The sequence below is a fragment of the Notolabrus celidotus genome, chromosome 1, assembly GCF_009762535.1.
Source record: "Notolabrus celidotus isolate fNotCel1 chromosome 1, fNotCel1.pri, whole genome shotgun sequence".
NCBI lineage: Eukaryota > Metazoa > Chordata > Actinopteri > Labriformes > Labridae > Notolabrus > Notolabrus celidotus.
In genome coordinates this window covers 31,764,581-31,783,565 of record NC_048272.1, presented here as the reverse complement: position 1 = coordinate 31,783,565, position 18,985 = coordinate 31,764,581, and the positions used below count along the sequence as shown (strand labels likewise).

The following is an 18,985-nucleotide window of genomic DNA, read 5'->3' as shown; positions in this document are numbered from 1 at the left end:
ACTGTTTGTTAAACGTGTTCAGTGTAGATGTTCTTAATTCCTACAGTGTTGACGGTCAGTTAAGGCATCAGGAGAGGTGTAGAATGTGCGAGTGGGAGAGAGGAGAGGAGAAGTTTTTCATTCATTCAAACATTAATTGTTGTTTTGTTGGTTGGCGTGATCACGGCCGACAGTGACCGGTTAGTAAAACTCAACGTGTTCACGAATCGGCTCATCATCACTACAGCGTCCGGACGGACGCTACAATAAATATATATTTTCTGTAGGATTTACTGAACGTCATTAATTATTCTGCTTGTTGGTGAGAGCTTTTTAGACTCTGATCCGGACTACAGTCCTGAGCAAAGCACCTCATCAGGTCAGAGGGGACAGGCCCGAGGACGAGCGAGAGGGGCAGTAAATAGAGTCAGGTGAAGTAGAGGCAGGAGACGGGGACTCGGAGGAGTGCACGCCGAGGAAATGTACGCGCAGGAGGAGGGCAGAACATCTGGACGGGATTTGATTGGTTTAAAATTTGGGGAGCCAAAAAACGGTGATTGGTTAGTGTTTTCCCAGGTTTACTCCGGCTGCAGATAGCAGCTTTTTTTCACTCTTTTTTAGGAACACATCATGTAATGATTGCCATCAGGACATAAAGATCATTTTAACCAGTATGACAAAAAGTGTATCTAAATCTGATTACCAACCCCAGCTTGAAGTGACAGAAGAAGATGAATGCTAACTGCATTAAAACAGCAAAAGAAGAAGAAAACATTAGCAACAGTCGAAATATGTGTGTAGTAGTGTGAGGTTCAGATACGGAGATAATTGAAGGTGGGGTTGGACTACGAATAATCGTTGAATAGATGCCAATGATTATAGAATAGTATTTTGGCTTGAAATGTCCATCCCTGATAATCATCCATCCCATGAAAACAATAATAACAATAATACAATTCTATCATAATAAACCTATTGCGGAGCTGCTCTCATAAAATTACTCTTTAATTTCTCCAACAAGTGACAGGTGAGGCTTGGCTGATGAAGTAAGGCCCAGTGAGCTTGTGAGCCTCAGGGCAAAAAACTTTCACCACACACATTTGTGGATCTTGTACAGCAGAAGAGAAACAGAGGCGAAGAGTAAACAGACGACCAATTGAGAGGCTTGTCTCAGTTGTAACTGAAGTCTTGTGTATTTTTAGCTCTTGCAGCACAAACACTCAGACTTGTCAAACATTAAAAAGTCTGCACAAGATCTGCGCAAGCATTTATGGATCTATTCAAGTATTTGCAAACAATAAAGCTCCATACTACTGCTCATATGAGACCATCCAGGATTAAACAGCTGCATGTAAAACCTGCCTCTATTCAGGATGGCATTTAAGTGTTTGATTCTTTTTTATGACTCAAACTTTCATTTAAAACATTCTGTTAAAGGTTAATCCTTTATTTCTTCCCTCAAACAGCAACATACCATCACTTTAAAGGACTTCTCAGAGATAAAGGCTTGTTTCTTCTATTTGCTGTTTCCATTTGTTTTCATGCCAGGCGTCACTGTCAGGTCTCTGTGAATACATGATGAGGAGTCAAAAAACAATTAACTGTGTAAAAGAAAGCCAGATGTTGGACTTTTCTTTCAACAAGCAAAATTCCCACCTTGATGAACTTTGTTCTTTGTCATTGGACAGAATAAATATAGATTTTTTTGACAGAGATTATATAGCGAAGGGTTAAGAGGAGGCACTTTAAAGCAGCCTCAGAGAGAATAAAAAAGTGTAGTTTCAGCTGCTTATATCGTGCATGTTGGCGAGTCCTGCAGCGTCTGTGTCTCTGTGTGTGTTTTTGTGTTGGGCTGCTGAAATCATTACAATCTGTTGAAAACAAACAGCGGGACTTGACAACACGGCTGTCTTTTCTATCAGACCACAGAGAGAAAAACAACAAATAAAAAACAGTCGCCAGCAATACTTCCTTCACACAGGTCCGGACATTATTTACAGCTCACTCCGACCTCGAGGTGGATCCGTCTTTGGTTTCTTAGAAATTCTGCAAAAGAGTTTTTATTTCATTAAACAGAGACACAGTTTGAAGCCACATCAGTCAAACTCAATCCAGCAGAGATGAAAGTACTTTGGAGAGTCAGGGTGCTGATTGATCGAAACTGTCCTGAAAAATCATCTGTATTGATTGAAAAATGAGTTTCTGCCTCGGCTTTGGCTCTGCATGCATGAGCCAGGCCAGCAGACATCAAACCTTTAGATTTATTGTCCCACAAAACTCAGAAAAAAGAGACTTTTTAAACCTCAGTCTGAAATTTAAAATGAAGTTTATGGAAGAGGCTTTTACTTTCTTCAACTCTTCAAACAGGAGGGGTTTGAGTTCAATTTAAATGCATTAAAAAGAGAAGATTATCAATAAACTGATGACAAAACTTTACGTGTCAGGATTTGCAGCTTTTTTGATGCAAATAAGTCTCAGGAAATTATACACATTTGAGATATCTAATAACCCTAAGATTGAGAAATTGTAAAATGATTTTTTTTATTGACTTAAGAAAATCCGCCAAAAGATAGAATAAAGATAAACTGAAGTTGTTCTTGGTTTCAGCCCTGTTCCTCTAAAACTGACGTCTGAGCTGATAAACAGGTGAGTCGTCTCTGTGTGTCTTTCAGCACAAACAGGTTAAATGTGTTTAGCAGAGTCCTCAGAGTGTACGTCAGGTCAGGTGAGAGTTCCTCTTTTCTCTGGTTCACTGGTTGAGGGGACATCAGGGCGCAGATGTAGCGCACATCTGGAGCATGCATTAACATGTTCTGCTCCACAGGGGGCAGCAGTGAGAGAAGATCATGGCCTGATATTTACTTTTACTAGTATTGACTAGTATCTAGCTTCACATGATGCAGTTCTTTGTGATTTTGCTTCCTGGTTTGATGCAGAAGGACATTTTAAATCATTGACATTGTAACGTGTCTGGTGTAGGTGAAGAGAGGAGTGGTCTTAGCAGTTTGTCGAAACGTAACAACAACTGGGGTCTGGGGAAAGTTCCTATGCTTTTCCAGCAAAGTCAATGATTCCTCACTGTGCATCCAAATGTGTGTGTTTTATGAAACTCATGCCATATACAAGAAGTGCGTTAAGTGGGCTGGTACGCTCTGGTATCAATCCTTCCAAATTTAACCCCGTAGAATACTGGGACTTTTTAACAGCTGCTAGCACCCTTTCCTGTCCTCTCCGTGGAACAGCTTCTCTTGGAGATTCACGTAGATGGGGCGCAGGGGTCGCCGGTTCGATTCCCGGCCGGTCGACCATTTCCTGCATGTCTTCCCCCGCTCTCTACTCCCCACATTTCCTGTGTCTCTTCAGCTGTCCTATACAATAACGGCAAAAAGGCCAAAAACATAACTTTAAAAAAAGAAAAAAAAGTCACCATAGTCAAGCCTGTCACTAACTTTAAAGTTACTAACCATAGACCTTGTCTAGGTTCGTAGGTTCCCCTGAATCATTGCCATAGACGGCCTGCTGCTTTGGACGTGCCAGACTCCAGCTGATACAACTACTACTATCCATCTCATCACTATCATCTCTCTCTCTTCATCTCCCTCTATCCCTCTCTCCAACACGGTCTCATTAGATGTGTGTCTAACATGAGTCTGGTCCTGCTCGAGGTTTCTGCCTGTTAAAGGAAGTTTGTCCTTGCAGCTGTAACTTGCTAAATACTGCAAAGTGCTCTGCTCATGGTGGATTAAGATGAGATCAGACTGAGTCTGGTCTAGTCCTGTCTGTAAGATGGGACTGGATCTTAACCTGTCTTGATGTTGGGTCTTTGTTATTAATAGAACAGAGTACGGTCTAGACCTGCTCTGTTTGTAAAGAGTCTTCAGATAACATTTGTTTGATTGATTGAAAGTAACGGAAAACTCTAGAGTGTTGGATAAGCGAGGACAATCTGAACAAAAAGAAGATGACAGTGATGTTAGCCTAGCTCCAAAAATACACACACCAACAGGTTAATAAGAGGAGTTCCAGCACTTATTTTGTTTTCACTTCATACCAGAGATTTTCTCATGATTGTTGAGTGCTGAAGTGAAACACATTATTAAAGTCGAGTGTAGTTTTCCCTCTAAGTCTCCGCTGAAACAAAAGTCAGACTGGAAGAAATCCAAATGTTTATTTTTACCGCCTGAACCTAAAAAGACCTACGTCGAAACAGTCACTGTTTCATTCATCACTGCAGTCTCACACATGCCAACTTCAACATCTGCTGCAGCTCTCTGACTCTTTATGACAACTGTATCTGTAAACTTTGTGTTAACACTCAGACTGCTCCCTGCGTGCATTTCACTGATTTATACTGATATTTAAAGCACATTTTCTTCATGATAAGAAAGGTTATTTGGTTAATGAGCACACGATTTCATGCAGAAGTTACACAATACAACTAGATTCTTTGAAATGTCACAGCTCACAGTCTCAGTTTCAGAGTTAAAAAAGTGTATTCCTAAAGGTGTAAAAAGAGCACACACAGATTGTATTTGTTTTGGTTGTTAATTAAAGGAAATAGGATCTCCTTTTCTAAATTTAGTGGCTGAGTAAGAAACACAAAGTGAAATAACTCTCAGCACAAACAGCAGCTTTACCTCCGACCAGTCAATGAACGTTTAACAAGCAAATACCTGAGCTCAAAGATCCTCTGTGTGGATAATTTTAGAACATTTGTCGGTCTGTGACCCACGCTGAGGGGTGTGTGTGTGTGTGTGTGTGTGTGTGTGTGTGTGTGTGTGTGTGTGTGTGTGTGTGTGTGTGTGTGTGTGTGTGTGTATGTGTGTGTGTGTTTGGGACAAAGACTCCTCAGTATGTTACATGGCAGTAGTGGCGAGCCCCCTCCACCTCCTCCTCCAGCAGCCTTTTCCTGTCTCCCTCTGAGGCTGAACACAGAACAATAACCTACTACGATCTTGCAACACACACACACACACACACACACACACACACACACACACACACACACACACACACACACACACACACAGAAAAACACACTTTTTCATGATAAGGTTCATTAACTGTCTTGACCTCCCTTTTCCCTCTTGTTAACATCAGGCTGCCTGATGTGTGTGTGTGTGTGTGTGTGTGTGTGTGTGTGTGTGTGTGTGTGTGTGTGTGTGTGTGTGTGTGTTGCTTTTATTAAACCAACTTCTATGAGTCTGTCACGTTTAAGGGAGATCGCCCAGAAGCAGTGGTCTCAACTCGCTTCCAATCAAACCCTGTGTCCAGTGTGACCAGTACGCATCGTATTTGTTCACCCACACGGAGGGAGATGAAGACTGTAATAAATAGCACAAGGACAGCCCCACACTGTGTAACCAACAAAACTGCAAACTAGCTGGTAGTCCTTGCTGACACGTGTCTTCCTGATGTATCCGATGCAATTTTCCACTCCAAGGCTGTGGTAAAGTGTAAAAAACAAACAACTTTTTTCAAAGTGTGTCACAAACCAGAGATTTACAAGATGATGTTAGAATCCAAAGTAAAAAGACAAAACGACTCCTCCCACTGTCTGTGTACAACACACAACTCTGTCTTAAAGTGACGGCGACTCAAAACCACATCCTCATCAAAGAAGAAACAAAAATAGCTTAAAAAACACCCAAAGCCCCAAATCCTGTAAGAATCTTCCTATACTTTACGATTAGAATTTCTTCAACACTCACTTTCGATAAATCAATAAACAGTAACACAACTTTGCTTAATACATGATGGCAGGGGTGTACTCGACCTCCGCCCCTGGTGCCCTCATGTCCGAAAGGAACCACACTAATGTGCATTCGTGGATTCCACTATAGAAGGTAAAAGGATAAAAGTTGCCTTCTCTGGTGCCCGCTCCGTGATAACCGCATGAAAAGGGCTCCTCTGGAGTCCCTCTAGTGTATGAAACTGAAAAAGGGCCCTTTGGTTGCCCTTCTATAGAACTGAATGTGGAAAAATACCCTCTTGTTGCCCTTACAGTCAATACATTGTTAAAAAGTTTCCTCTGGGTTCCTCTTTGTTGGACTGAATGTACAGAAGGGCCCTCTGGATGCCCCTGTAGTTAGTTATGTAATATAATCAGTAATATAGAAATATAACAGTAGTTTTATGTTTTCCTTTTACCTAGAAATTAAGTGTTAGATGCTCAAAATTTTCTGGGGGAGGACCCTAAGACCCCCCTCTTGTGACCTCTGCATCAATTCACCAACCACAAGAGTACCAGAGGTTTGAAAAGAGGTGCCCATTTTTTGTTATTGCCCCTGCCCTCAAACAGCCTGAGTACGCCCCTGCACAGTGGTTTGTGTATTGGTCCACTTTACAATATTGCAGAGTGGAGACAAAACAAGCCAAGGGAAAAAAATATAACAATGGATTTTTCATCTCGATCGAAACAAACCAAATAAGCTGTAGGTGTGAAATCAGCCTGACCACCAATGAACCTTTACGAGCATGTCTCTGGACCATGGGAGGAGGCCTGAGTGCCTGCAGTAAACCCACATGTGCATTGGGACATCATGCAAGCTATTGTCCTTTGCTGGGTTTGTGATTGCTCTTGACTGGCAACATGTTTTCTTTTTGCCAGAGTCCATGGCAGAGACAAATTTGGTTTATTAGACTTGAAAGAGATGATCCAAATGTGGACTTTGATTCACAGAAATATGTGTTCTGTCAATGTGCAGTGAGTTTCCTGGAGTCTCTGCTCTTTCTAATGGCTCATCTGGAGTGTAGACACAGGTAAACTCCTGCCCTCTGTGAGTGTTTGTATGTGAGCGCTGTGAGGTGATAATGATGCTGATTACAGGCTTGAGTGCAGAGGGACATTCCAGTTCTGCCACGTCGTAAAACACTCTGCTGCCAACACCTGGATCAGGTGCATGGTAATCCTGATAATGGAGGGCTGTGGGTAAACACACACGCTCACTAATCCTCCTGTGTGTGTGTTTGTGTGTGTGTGTGTGTGTGTGTGTGTGTGTATGTGTGTGTGTGTGTGTGTGTGTGTGTGTGTGTGTGTGTGTGTGTGTGTGTTGTGTGTTTGCTTCAGGCTGTAGGCCAAGCAGCAGCAGAGGGATAATGATAAAGTCTGAGGTGTTTACATTCAGGGCACACGTTCAGTTCAAACAGAGCAGTGAAGCCCCGTTCACACATAAACTTCTGATGTTTCCCTGAAAACTTCAGGACATTCAGGCCCTCTGGAACCTGCTGTTCACACATGCAGCTCACAGCCAGAGTTTTCTCTGTCGTATGCAGCCACACAAATTAAATTTACAACACAAACAACATAAAACACAATGCAGACAACAAATACAACTAACTGCAGAAAAAACAAAAGTGATATAAACGGCAGTTTCCCATATGTCCACAAGAGGCTGGCTACAAAAGTGAGTCAAACCCCATAGAGCCCCATGTTAAGTGTCCAACTCTACAGCAGAAATGAACATGTTCACAGCCTGATACAAAAGCTGTTTTGACCTCCATATCTCTTTTTTCCCTTTGAGCTAAAAGAACAGCAGGGTCAATTTTTATAACTCACTCTTTTAATCATAAGAAGCCTAAATGTATGAATTAAAGGGATGGTTACTTCCAGTGACAGGTGTAAACTATTTGCTCTCTGCTTTCTGAAAGACAACGCAGTGTATCAGTCTCTGTCTGAGTCCTCTAGTCTGTTTGTGGTTTTTGTGACATTTGTTTTTTTGTTCATGCAATAAAAATAATCTGCCTTTCTGTTAGGTTTGTCACTCTAACTGGTCACCCAGTAAGTCTAGACTCAAGTTTGTCTCTCTATTGTTGCACATAGAAGCTGGTAGCACAGTTTACGACTAAAAAAACACTAAAGCCATGATCAAATCAGATTTTAAGTTTTTATATGTACTTTTTCATTTGATCATGCAGTGACAGGCAGTGCATCAATGTCAACCTGCTGAAGAGAGGGGAAGAAGACCCCTTTTTATATAATAATGTACCAGTGTTTCCAGACATAGGGCTATGGAGCTGTCCAGGCATTTCACTGTTGGAGTTATGTAAGGGATATTGTATAGTTAGCAGTTAGTAATGGGAAATAGAATCCCGACAGGGTGAGACCAGAACCTGATGCGAAGCAGAGGGGTCTTGTTTGCCTCTGGAATTGCTCGTGTTAGTGAAAGTTAATTACCATCATCAAGGGGTTTCGACCAATCAGAATCAAGCATCTTACACAGCTGAAAGATCAGTAAGAAAGACGGTTACTAATTGTTGTTATAAAGTAAATGTCATACTGTGTAATATGAGTGTTGTTTCAATGTTTATTTCTGTCTAAAGGGGAGGACCCAGCACAAGCACAGAGTCCTCCCCGTCCCTCCTGTCACTCAGTGTGCTGTAAATTTCTCACACGTATCATGCTCCGGTTGACCGTTAATCCTCCTCCTACCATCAGCACGAGAGTCTTCTTTTTACCGTTTCTCTCAGACAGAAGTTGAAATTCGGATGTTTCCTCTCACTCTCTAAAAATCTAAGAAGAAGTGTTTTCCTCTGCTTTTGTTGAGCAAATTTAACATCATTCAGGTCCCACTGTTTTCTCTGTGCCGCTATGTCAATCAGTAAAGGTGTTGTGTGACGTTTGGGTGCGTCACTGTGCAGTCATGAACCTATACATTGCAGCTGATGATATCTTTTTCTGCTGGACAGCTGACCGTGCCATAAGGCGATAGATACCGGTTAACGTACACCCTGGCTGTTAGACTACACTCACCATTCCTGGCTTGTTAGCTTGTTTAACGTTAAGTTCCAATTTTGATCTACTAATTTTATCACGTATATTATCATGTGTGCATTTATTCATTATTTATTTGTTGGTTGGTGCATCTCTTCCAAATACGGTCACTTCTGACTCCAGAAAACCAACATGGCAGCATGTATGCGTCATTTACGCAGTGAAGAAACCAACGGATGATGTCACGTGCATCCTCACAGTCTCCGGTCCACAGAGAGGGTCCTTCAGGGTCTTTCAGGTTTTATCTGTCGTTTTTATCTAGGTCATAGTCTGAGGTCATCTCTGGCTCTCGTCTCCGTCTGCAGATGTTTAAGAGCACAAAGACTCCTTTCTCTGTTTGTGTCTCTGTTTGTCTCGTTGTCTGTCTCTGTGACTCTGTGCTCAGCTTCAAACTTTTAGGAGCATCTCTGCAGCGAACAGAGGGTCAGCCAGACGTTCAGAGCACACATTTAATGCTCTCTTTAAAGACGGCTGCGGTAAAGCTCTGTATACGTGATGTAGCGTGTCAAAGGTCTCGTATGACACCTATTCCTGGGTCCTCCCACGTGTTTCTCATGAGGTATTGACTTCACTTTAGGAGTCTCTTGATAATCCGAGGCTTTATGTAATGGACCATAAAGCGCTGTAGGGATACTTTCCTCCTTAAACCTGTACTGAACTGAAGACAGAGGGGAACTGTTCTAAAGCGTCATCCTGACCAGTCTAATCAGGTGGATGTGTTGCTCGTGTCACATGTGAGCACATTTTCGTCATGCTCTCCAGTGAAAAGGAAGTACTTTTTTTTGTTCGAATGCACAAACTCAGAAAACAAACCAAGACAGCACACACAAAATAAAACAATCCAGACTTCACAGCAAATCAAATCAGCACAGTCATCCATGACTGCATTTATTTTGACCTTTTTCCTATCCTTTTGTAATTCATATCATTTCTAAACGTGCAGCAAGTTTCTCCTGAAGGAAATCTTCTGAGCCTTTGCAGAACAGCTGAACTTGTTGCCCCGTTCACTGCTCCTTAGAAAAAAGGACAATAGAAGCTAGTGAAATACATGTGACCTGTACGCAATATGAGGAAAAACAGTCATAAGAGGTTCAATTCCAACCTCAGCTAATCCAAAGCATTATCTATTTATTACGACTGTTTTCTGATCTAAGACAGATGATGTTGAAGGTCGAATATGCACCATATGTCATCTACGTGTTGGCTCCAAAGCCTGCAAAATTCAATTCCTGTACTGCATAAAAGCCTCTGATTCTGCAAATCTGATATAGAGAATCGTAAAAAGAGAGACACCGTGATCCTGAGTTGTCTCATTTGACCACATATAACCTCTTTATTTACATTTCTCTATGCTTATCTTCTGTCCTCCTCTCAGTTTGATCCAGTTCCAGTCCGGTCCCACTCTTAGTGACCCGTCTGCCGATCAGTATCATCAAGATGAAGATGAGACAACACAGAGCTCTGAGTGGATTAATTCTGCTCAGCCTGGCCTTCCTCGCCAACGCCCGGCCGAAAGCAGGTCAGTCTGAAGATACTTGAGGAGGAAAAAAAACAAAACGAAGAACTTTAGCTGAAATGTTTTTCAAGGATTCGATTTTTAGACTTTTAAAAGGCTATAGTGCATGCTTTTTGTGAACTGTTTTAAAGGGATACATTGTTTTGCTCCTGTGTATTGATGGTACATAAAGATGGACATGGTATCTAGTTTTTCAAAAGTGAAGTGAAAAACACTGGACATACTGTGGAGTCTGTGCAATAGGGATTGGCTGGTGGATGTCCCGCCCCTTATTTTAACCCAGACACACATTAAACTTACAGATAAATCAACGTGGCTCCCTCAGTTGGGTCCAGTCCACAGCGTCACAGATTCTTGTGTGGGTTTGAAGCAGAAACTTGTTGTTATGGAAAGTTCAATGACTCTTGTGTTGGTGTTTGTTACATTTCCTCTCACTGTTCCTCCTCTACTCTGATAATACAGAACACACAGTGCTGCAGGAGCCTCATTGGTCAACACAGCTGTCAATCAATGGAAGATACTTCTGCCTGTGAGATCAAAGACGGAGTTACGGAATGTCTTTTGGGGTTTTATAGTTTGACCCATGTCCCATCTGTTAACATAGAGGGGGAGTTCATGACCTATACAAGTCAGTAGGCGGAGCTTTACATGTCGACTTCACTTTTAGGTAACTGTCATGTCGTCCAGTGTTTTATAAATTATTTGAAACTGACATCTTCTCCAAACAGGACCACTGCTGACTGTTATCTGGTGTACAAAGTACAACAGCTATAGATAAAAACATCATACAACCACACTCTAAAAACCCGAACTATCCCTTTAAGTCCCCTGTGTGTTGGATGTATATCTGGATGTGTTTTACATCGAACCAGCAGCTGAAGTTTGAGTTATCCGTACAGACAGTGAAGCAGACGTATTTATGAGACGTTACAAAAACAGTCATCGCTCATGTCTGTTTGAAACTAAAGATGGAGTCCATAAAACTCCCACAGGTCTACTTTTCCTGACACCCTGTCTCGTCTACAACGACTTACAGTTCGAGTCCGGCCTCTGTGAAGAAACCTGGATGTTCATTAATCAAAAACAATCCCTGTCCGACTCCTAAAACCACACCGCTAACACAGACTGGCCTCATAGCTCAGTCACTGCTGTGTGTTTGAAACTAGATGATGTTACAGCGCTGGAGAGCGTTCACAGTGATGCTGAAAACTTAACGAGGGAAACAGGCAGTGAAGTCGTGAAGGAGTGAGAGCAGGTGGTAAATAATGTGAAAGTGAAACCGGAGTGAGATAGACTCCTCTGCTGCTGTGATCAGCGGGGATACACAGACATTTACACTCTCACAGGAGGAACAGACAAACTCCTGTACATCTTTAAAGTGTCTGCACAGACGTGTGAGCTGTTACATATCATTTTTATATTTAGTGTGTCATCTTTTAAGCTCTGATAGCTGAGTCTGATCTGATTATGATATATTTAAAAATTCTCACTACATGCTCAGTTCACGTTCGTATTGAAACATTTGACGTATCAGTAATCAAATGTGCCTCAGAGTCGACCTGTACTCAATGCATAACTCACATTTTATTTCTCTCAGCTCTCGTGTTGTTTTTCTTTTCCAGGTCCGGAGCAGAAATGTAAGTCTGGTCCAGTAGATCTGGTCTTCCTCATCGACAGCTCCCGCAGTGTGAGGCCCCACGAGTTTGAGACCATGAGGAAGTTCATGATCGACATCCTGGACACCCTGGACATCGGACTCAACGCCACCAGAGTGGGCGTGGTTCAGTACTCCAGTCAGGTACTGCAGGAGCACAGAATCCAGATCTTTACCCATGTTTACCCAAGCCAATCATACATATCTGATTACCATAAAATCCAGAATATAAGTCACATCTAGCAGACTCAGTCTGTATTTGTTGGGCTCAGAGAGGGAAAGCAGCAGTATCTCAGTCCATAGGTACTGGAGGGTCTCCAGACTAGGTTTGGAAATTGGACTGGTAGCTGTGGAGGTACCCTTGAGCATGGCACCCTCACTCTGCATCTCTCCATTAATGCATGCTCACAGGGTCCTGTTTGTGTATGTGTAAGTGTATTTCCACCAACCATGTTTCAACCACAGTCTGTATAAATCATGGGCGTGGTCTCTGTGATGTCACCCATTTGTTTCTGGAGCTAACTTTTGAAGCCTATGGTAGGCGGTCGCCATATTGGAAATGCTGACTCAACCCCAAATTCTGGCAATCTAACAAGGGGCAGAGTTGAGCCTCCTCGCTAACAGCGAGTTCCCGCCTGTCAGTCAAGTCAGCTGCTATAATTATGCAAAACTCATACATTTAATATCTTCGGAAAAAAAGAGTTGTAAATAATTCACCCCCAAACAGTGTGTGTTGATAGAGAAATTAGATATTCAGACTCAAACTGTTTTTTGTACCAGGCTGTAAACATGTTTATTTCTGCTGTAAATATCAGCTTTTTTGAATGGGTGTGTATGTGGTTTCCGGTGCTTATGCAGCCAGCCTCAAGTGGACTCTTGAGGAATTGCAATTTTTAACACTTCATATTTTAAGACTGAAGGTTGACGCTTGGTTTCAACAGAGTAAAAATATTGAATCACCCCTAAGAGAATAATAAAGTTTATAAAAAATGTAGGAGAAGAAGGTTTAAACTGTGTTCCTGCATGAAGGCTTCCACTGCGTGCAGCAATGTGCAGTTTCTATGCAGCTGTGTAGCTTTTTCTAGTACTGTCTTATATCTTCACCCTGCAGGCTATCTGTATGATATTTATTCACTAAAAAGCACACCACTGCTTTCTTTAAATGTGTGATCATGACCTAATGAGGAAAAAGTGTTATAAAGTGGCACCCCTAGATTGATACATCTCGCTATGTGAAGGACGAAGCTAACTTTTTGGATGACTTAAAAAGGTGATGAAGCCACACCAAAATACAAATTTCATGGTAGTTGCCTTCATTTTGAAAACTCTCTCTCATCAGTCTCTTAATATGTATTTTTTTGTCCACTTTTGAAGAACATTTGGTGCAACTTAGTGTATGAAATGTGTTCTGTAGAGTCATTATTTCATAATTTCAGTGAAATATTCTTCTCTCTGCATCATATTCTTCTGCGGACTCAGTTTAAAGACAAACTCAGGAAGAATTAGTTTCTCTACTTTGATTAGTAACATGATTCATGGACTGATCTTACTCTGTTCTGTCTATCCGTCTCTCCTCTGTCCTCTGCTGTCCTCAGGTCCGTAGTGAGTTTTCTCTAAAGGCTCACGCCACTCTGCCCTCCATGGTCAAAGGCATCAATCAGATCATCCCGCTGGCTCAGGGCACCATGACCGGACTCGCAATCAAATACGTGATGAACAACGCTTTCACACCTGAGGGGGGAGACCGTCCAAAGGTAACAGCAGATTAAATAAACCTGTTTCAATCTACAGTTTGAGAAATGTTTAAACATGTGGTTTAAACTTTAAAACTCAGCACCATAAGATGTTGCCACGCCATCGTCCTCTCTGATCCTGAGCTTCTCTCTCCCTAAGGTTCCTAACGTAGTCGTGATTGTGACGGACGGACGTCCTCAAGACCGCGTAGCCGAGGTGGCAGCTGAAGCCAGAGAAAAAGGCATCGAGATCTACGCTGTGGGCGTGGCCAGAGCCGACATGACATCACTGAGGGCCATGGCGTCCCCTCCGTTTGAGGACCACGTGTTCCTGGTGGAGTCCTTCGACCTCATTCACCACTTTGGTCTTCAGTTCCAGGACAAGCTCTGCGGTGAGACTGAAAATCCAAAGAGCACATTCTGCATTTATATCCAGCAGAAAAATTTTCCAATCAAAGCTGGATCTATAAAAGTCGGTTTGTTTCCTGTTCAAGTGGCCGTTCAGACAAACAGGACACCCACACGGGGATCAAATAACATCTGGATTGTGCTTCACTCTTCCTCTTTTTGGAGGAGTGGTAGGATTCAGGTTTTATGAATTTATTTCTCTTCTAAAGCTCAGAGTTTGACGTGAGAATAGGACTCTAAATAAAGCACAAAAATGAATCGATTCAACTTGAGATGAAACGTTAATCCTCCAAACTAAACCACATCAAACACAGATCAAAATAAAGTCCATTAAATACACGGCCTCTGAGAGGAATCAGTCTTTAGGGATTAGACCTCTTAATTCTGTCAGATCCTCGTCTGAACCTGTAGAGTTGGTTGAAGCCGTGCACAGAGGACTTTTATTTGAAGTCGTTTCATACAGTAGGAGGAAAAAGCTGCAGATCATCCCGAGGACTTTAAACTCAGAGCTGTCGGCTCTATCTGAAGGAAACAGCAGAGTCTGTGTGCAAATAGAAAAAATAAAGTTCAGCCTGAATAAGAAATAATCAGCGTGCCAATCTCACCTCCAAGAACTTAATACTCCTCATAACAACCTGCTAAGATCTCTTAAGTGCAGATATTTCCTCATGCTCCTGCTTTTAGAGCGAACAGCTGTTATGAATAACATCTTTTCTTTACGAAGGAGGCAGGAGGGAGGAGGGAGGTGGGAGGAGGGAGGAGGGAGGAACGGAAGAAGTAGATGGTTAATTATGTTAAAATAATATATAAGGGATGTTTAAATAATGAAGAATATTAAAGCATGCAGTTTTGTTTGTGTTGTGACGCTGTGAAGTCTCAGTGAACCAAACAGGAAGAAGTTTGCACCTTTCATACATGAAAGCCTGCAGCTCAAAGAGCTTCGCAACAAATGGAGGATGGAAAGAGAAGCGAGAGAGAGAGAGAGAGAGAGAGAGAGAGAGAGAGAGAGAGAGAGAGAGAGGAGAGAGAGAGAGAGAGAGAGAGAGAGAGCGCTCTACATTTTAGGAGCATAAAAACGGAAACACATTCAAGGACCTTGTCCTTTTGAGCTGTCGGTTGTAGTCATTAGAATTGACACAGAAAAATGCTTGAGACATTTTAGTTTACATGGAATGAGTCTGGAATATATTACGCTTTCACTTAATTAAATAACCTACAAAAAATATGAAACTCCTTTAAGATGTTCTTAGTTTCCCAGATGCACCGGTTTATATTTGTGCCAAAATGGTATGTTTCATATGACAAGATGGTTTGCAAGTGTGTATCTTTCTTAATCCCTGTGAGTTTAATACCAACACTTAGGCTCTTAAGGATGATTTTGGATCAGGTTTGATTTCACCAAGTGTTGTTACACCAACCAACCGTCCGTGTCTCTAAATCGATGCACAGAGGTACATCATCTTTGTCTGACAGAGCCGAGCCATCTTCAAACCTGAGCAGAGCAAAAATGTACCGATAGAGAAATATGAAATAGAAACTGTGCGTTAGTGTGAGTTCCCAACAATAACAGTAAAAATCTGGGTTAAGATTAGTTCTTTCTGCAGAATCTTGAACAGAACATGATGTGTGCGATGTTGCCTGTGCTGCAGGTATGGATCTGTGTCTGGAGTCAGATCATGGCTGTGAGCACATCTGTGAGAGCTCCCCGGGCTCCTTCCACTGCCTCTGTCTGCCCGGGTACACACTGAACGAGGACGGGAAGACCTGTTCAGGTAACAACAACAACAACAACAACAGAGTACAAAATGGAAATAAATTAAACACAGACGAGGCGTTGATATGAACAACAAACATGAACATGCAGAGTCCTTGAAGGACGGATAAAAAGTCTGGCTGATCTCAGGAAACTTTTGCAGGACCTCGAGGACCTTTGTTGTGAAATCATTGGAAACTTTTGTAGCATCTTTATTGGTGGACGGCTCCCCCACACTCGAGACATGGCCAGCTGAGTGAAGAGGCCAAAGTACACTGCCAAGCTCAGAGGACAGACTGATGGGAATCTGGTTGCAGCTCACTGTCTAACTCATAAAGGCCCAAAAGAGATGACATTTTTATAAAAGTAATGTTCCTCTGAAGAATCATTTATCGGGGAAGCTGATCTCTGACATTAATGGAGCGCCGCCTGCAAGCTAGTTCAGGCAGACAACTCGAGCTGCGCTCAGTCATACTGACAGGTCATCATCCTCCCTATCAGCTGATATCAACATCCTCATTGGCGGTCTATTTAAGCTGCATGTCTCCCCGTCTCTGTCTCTGCCTCTGCTTTGCAAGTGCTCCTGCTGTCCTGCTCAGTGCTGTGTGCAAACTTTGTACCCACCTCCTCCCCGGCATCCACCTGCGGGCTCCGAGGGGGGTTAGTCCTATCTCATTGCTCCTAAATGTATGCATCTAAATAATGTATGCTGAGTAATGAGGTTCGGAGCCCATACGCCAAACACAATACTGTATGCTGCAATAAACTTTATCTTAAGTGAACGTGAGTTGTCGTACTGAACTTAAGTCTGCAACTTTATAGGATCCTTGGTGATTTAAAAAAGAATGCACGGCTATGAAAAAAGTTTCCGGAGATCTCACAAAACTTCCTCAAAGTTTTATAAGTTCCTTAGGATCCGGTAAAGGTTTTTCAGGGTCATATAAAGGTCCTCAGAATTGTGCGAAAGTTTTAGGGATCTTTCAAAACTTTCTCAGGATCTTGCATAAGTTCTTAGGATCTGACAACATTTTCACAAGTATTATAAAGGTTCCTTAGGCTCTAAAAAAACATTTCTTGTGAACTGAAGATCTCATCTCACAACATTTCTCAGAACCTTTTCAGAAGTTCTGAGAAATGTTTCAAGGGATGAATGTTTCTTGGGGTCTTGCTAAGTCTTCTTTAGGATATTGTCAAACTTTTTGGGATAATGCTTAAGTTTCTCACTACCTCAAGAGTTTGTCAGTATTCACACTAGAGCGGCCACTGGGGTCATTTTGACTGTTTTCCCATTTATGTGTAATGTTACTTTGTTAAATTGAAGATTACAGTGCTGTGTTTACGTATTTAAAATGCAATTTATACAAATTGCACAAAAGGCAAAAATTATATGATCATTTTTACCTACTTCGGCCTATAGACCGTCAAAATAATGGACGTAGTATCCGTGACGTCACCCAATTTTTTTTCTGAAGCGCTGTTTTGAAGCCAATTGTCGGCGGGAACCATATTGGAAATGCTGAACTCAACCTAACTTCTGTCGAGTTAGTGTGAGGTAAAAAAGCGGGCTTTGAGCCTCCCTGCCAACAGCTACAGTTTTCCTTCTACTTCTGGAGCCAGCCTCAAGTGAACACTCGATGAACTGCATTTTTTAACATTTCCGCATTGGCAGCCAAAGGTTACTGCTTGCTTTGGCCACAGGCAGTCCTAATGACTGCTGAGATTAGATTGATACATTTTCACGCTGGGCATATGCCTCTTGGTTGCTTGGCAACTATAATTGTCTCTATAAAACTTCGAGATCGGCCGTGAGTTAGTGTACAGAGCAATTAAAAAAGTTTTGAATTGAAGCTGAGAAAAGCACAAAGAGAAAGATGACTGCTGAGGAAGTCTGACAGTTGTTCCAGGTATTGGAGAGCGCAGACCGGCGATCTGTATGAATAAGAAGTGGATAAAAGTGACAATGGAATGGAATTCTGGCCCCTCTAGGTTTAACCTACGTCTCTCTCTTTGTCCCATCGAGGGCTCTGCGCACTACCAACAACAACAAAATCTCAACAGAGAGAGCTGAAAGAAAGACTGAACCACACAATAACTCAGAAAACTTTGAACATTTGACCCACAGATTAAAAGAAAAGCTCAACCTCAGCAATGAGGTCTGTCCAAGTGGAATGATTTATGTTATTTAAATGTAAACACACACACAAGAGTTTCAGTGAGTTTAACCAGTCAGCTAAACCACGATAGTTAACACCTTTTGACCTCACAGAGTCTCAACTTCACACGTTTCCTGCTGAGATAATGAATGTACTTTCTGATTAATCTGATTGATCACTCTCTGTGGGTTTCAGCTGCTGCCTCTATTTAACAGCAGGCGTTAAAAAACACTTTTCACTACACACTGTCATTTTAAGTTAAGAAGCAGGATGATATGTGTGCACCACATTGAGGAAACAGTCACGTTACTCCAATGTTTGCACATATAACGAAAGGTTTCATCTGTGTTATGTTTCAGATAATCACCATGATGTTCGGATAGGTCATAAAATGTGAAGTTTAACGTAGAAATTGTCTCTGGCTTCTTTAAAGTTTATATATCTGTGTGTGTGTGTGTGTGTGTGTGTGTGTGTTTGTGTGTGTGTTTGTTGGTTACAGCCATCGACCTGTGTGCTGAAGGGAAACACGACTGTGAGCAGGTGTGCGTCAGCTCGCCCGGGTCCTTCACCTGTGACTGCAACAAAGGATACAAGCTGAACGAGGACAAGAGGACCTGCACCAGTATGTCTCTCTCTCTCTCTCTCTCACACACACACACACACACACACACACACACACACACAAACACACACACACACACACACACACACACACAAACACACACACACACACACACACACCTGCATGCACAAAGTGTTAAAACAACACACACGCATAGAAGTCTTGGCTTTATGAAGAAGTGTGCCCCGCTTGAATTCATGTCATGTGTATTCATGCTCAAATGGATTCTGTGCTTCACAAGCAGCTGGTTCCTGAGTTTTGTGCTGCTTCATGAAGCTGTGTGCAGGTTTCATCTATGTTCCTCCTGCTCATGTTTATCTCTAGAATAGACAGTCGTCATCCCTTTAATCCTCAGTTTTCCCTCGACTCAACAATCAGAGCAGAAACAGCAAAA

General features: G+C 42.1%; 1 protein-coding gene and 1 long non-coding RNA gene across 4 annotated transcripts in view; one reads left to right on the top strand and one right to left on the bottom strand.

Moving 5' to 3' along the window:
- Positions 1–18,985, top strand: part of matn4 (matrilin 4) — a 38,839-nt gene that overhangs the window by 9,556 nt on the left and 10,298 nt on the right. For all 3 annotated transcript variants that reach the window (XM_034710082.1, XM_034710154.1, XM_034710005.1), the window contains exons 2-7: positions 10,128–10,271; positions 11,891–12,066; positions 13,518–13,676; positions 13,816–14,047; positions 15,713–15,835; positions 18,469–18,591. In XM_034710082.1, the coding sequence (XP_034565973.1) occupies positions 10,190–10,271; positions 11,891–12,066; positions 13,518–13,676; positions 13,816–14,047; positions 15,713–15,835; positions 18,469–18,591 (895 nt within the window). In that variant the 5' untranslated portion in view covers positions 10,128–10,189. The remainder of the gene's footprint in view (positions 1–10,127; positions 10,272–11,890; positions 12,067–13,517; positions 13,677–13,815; positions 14,048–15,712; positions 15,836–18,468; positions 18,592–18,985) is intronic.
- On the bottom strand, positions 10,116–11,898 carry LOC117832235. Its single transcript, XR_004635173.1, has 3 exons — positions 11,850–11,898; positions 10,569–10,621; positions 10,116–10,286 (listed from the first exon to the last, which is right to left on the bottom strand). It is a non-coding gene; the product is annotated as an uncharacterized LOC117832235 (long non-coding RNA).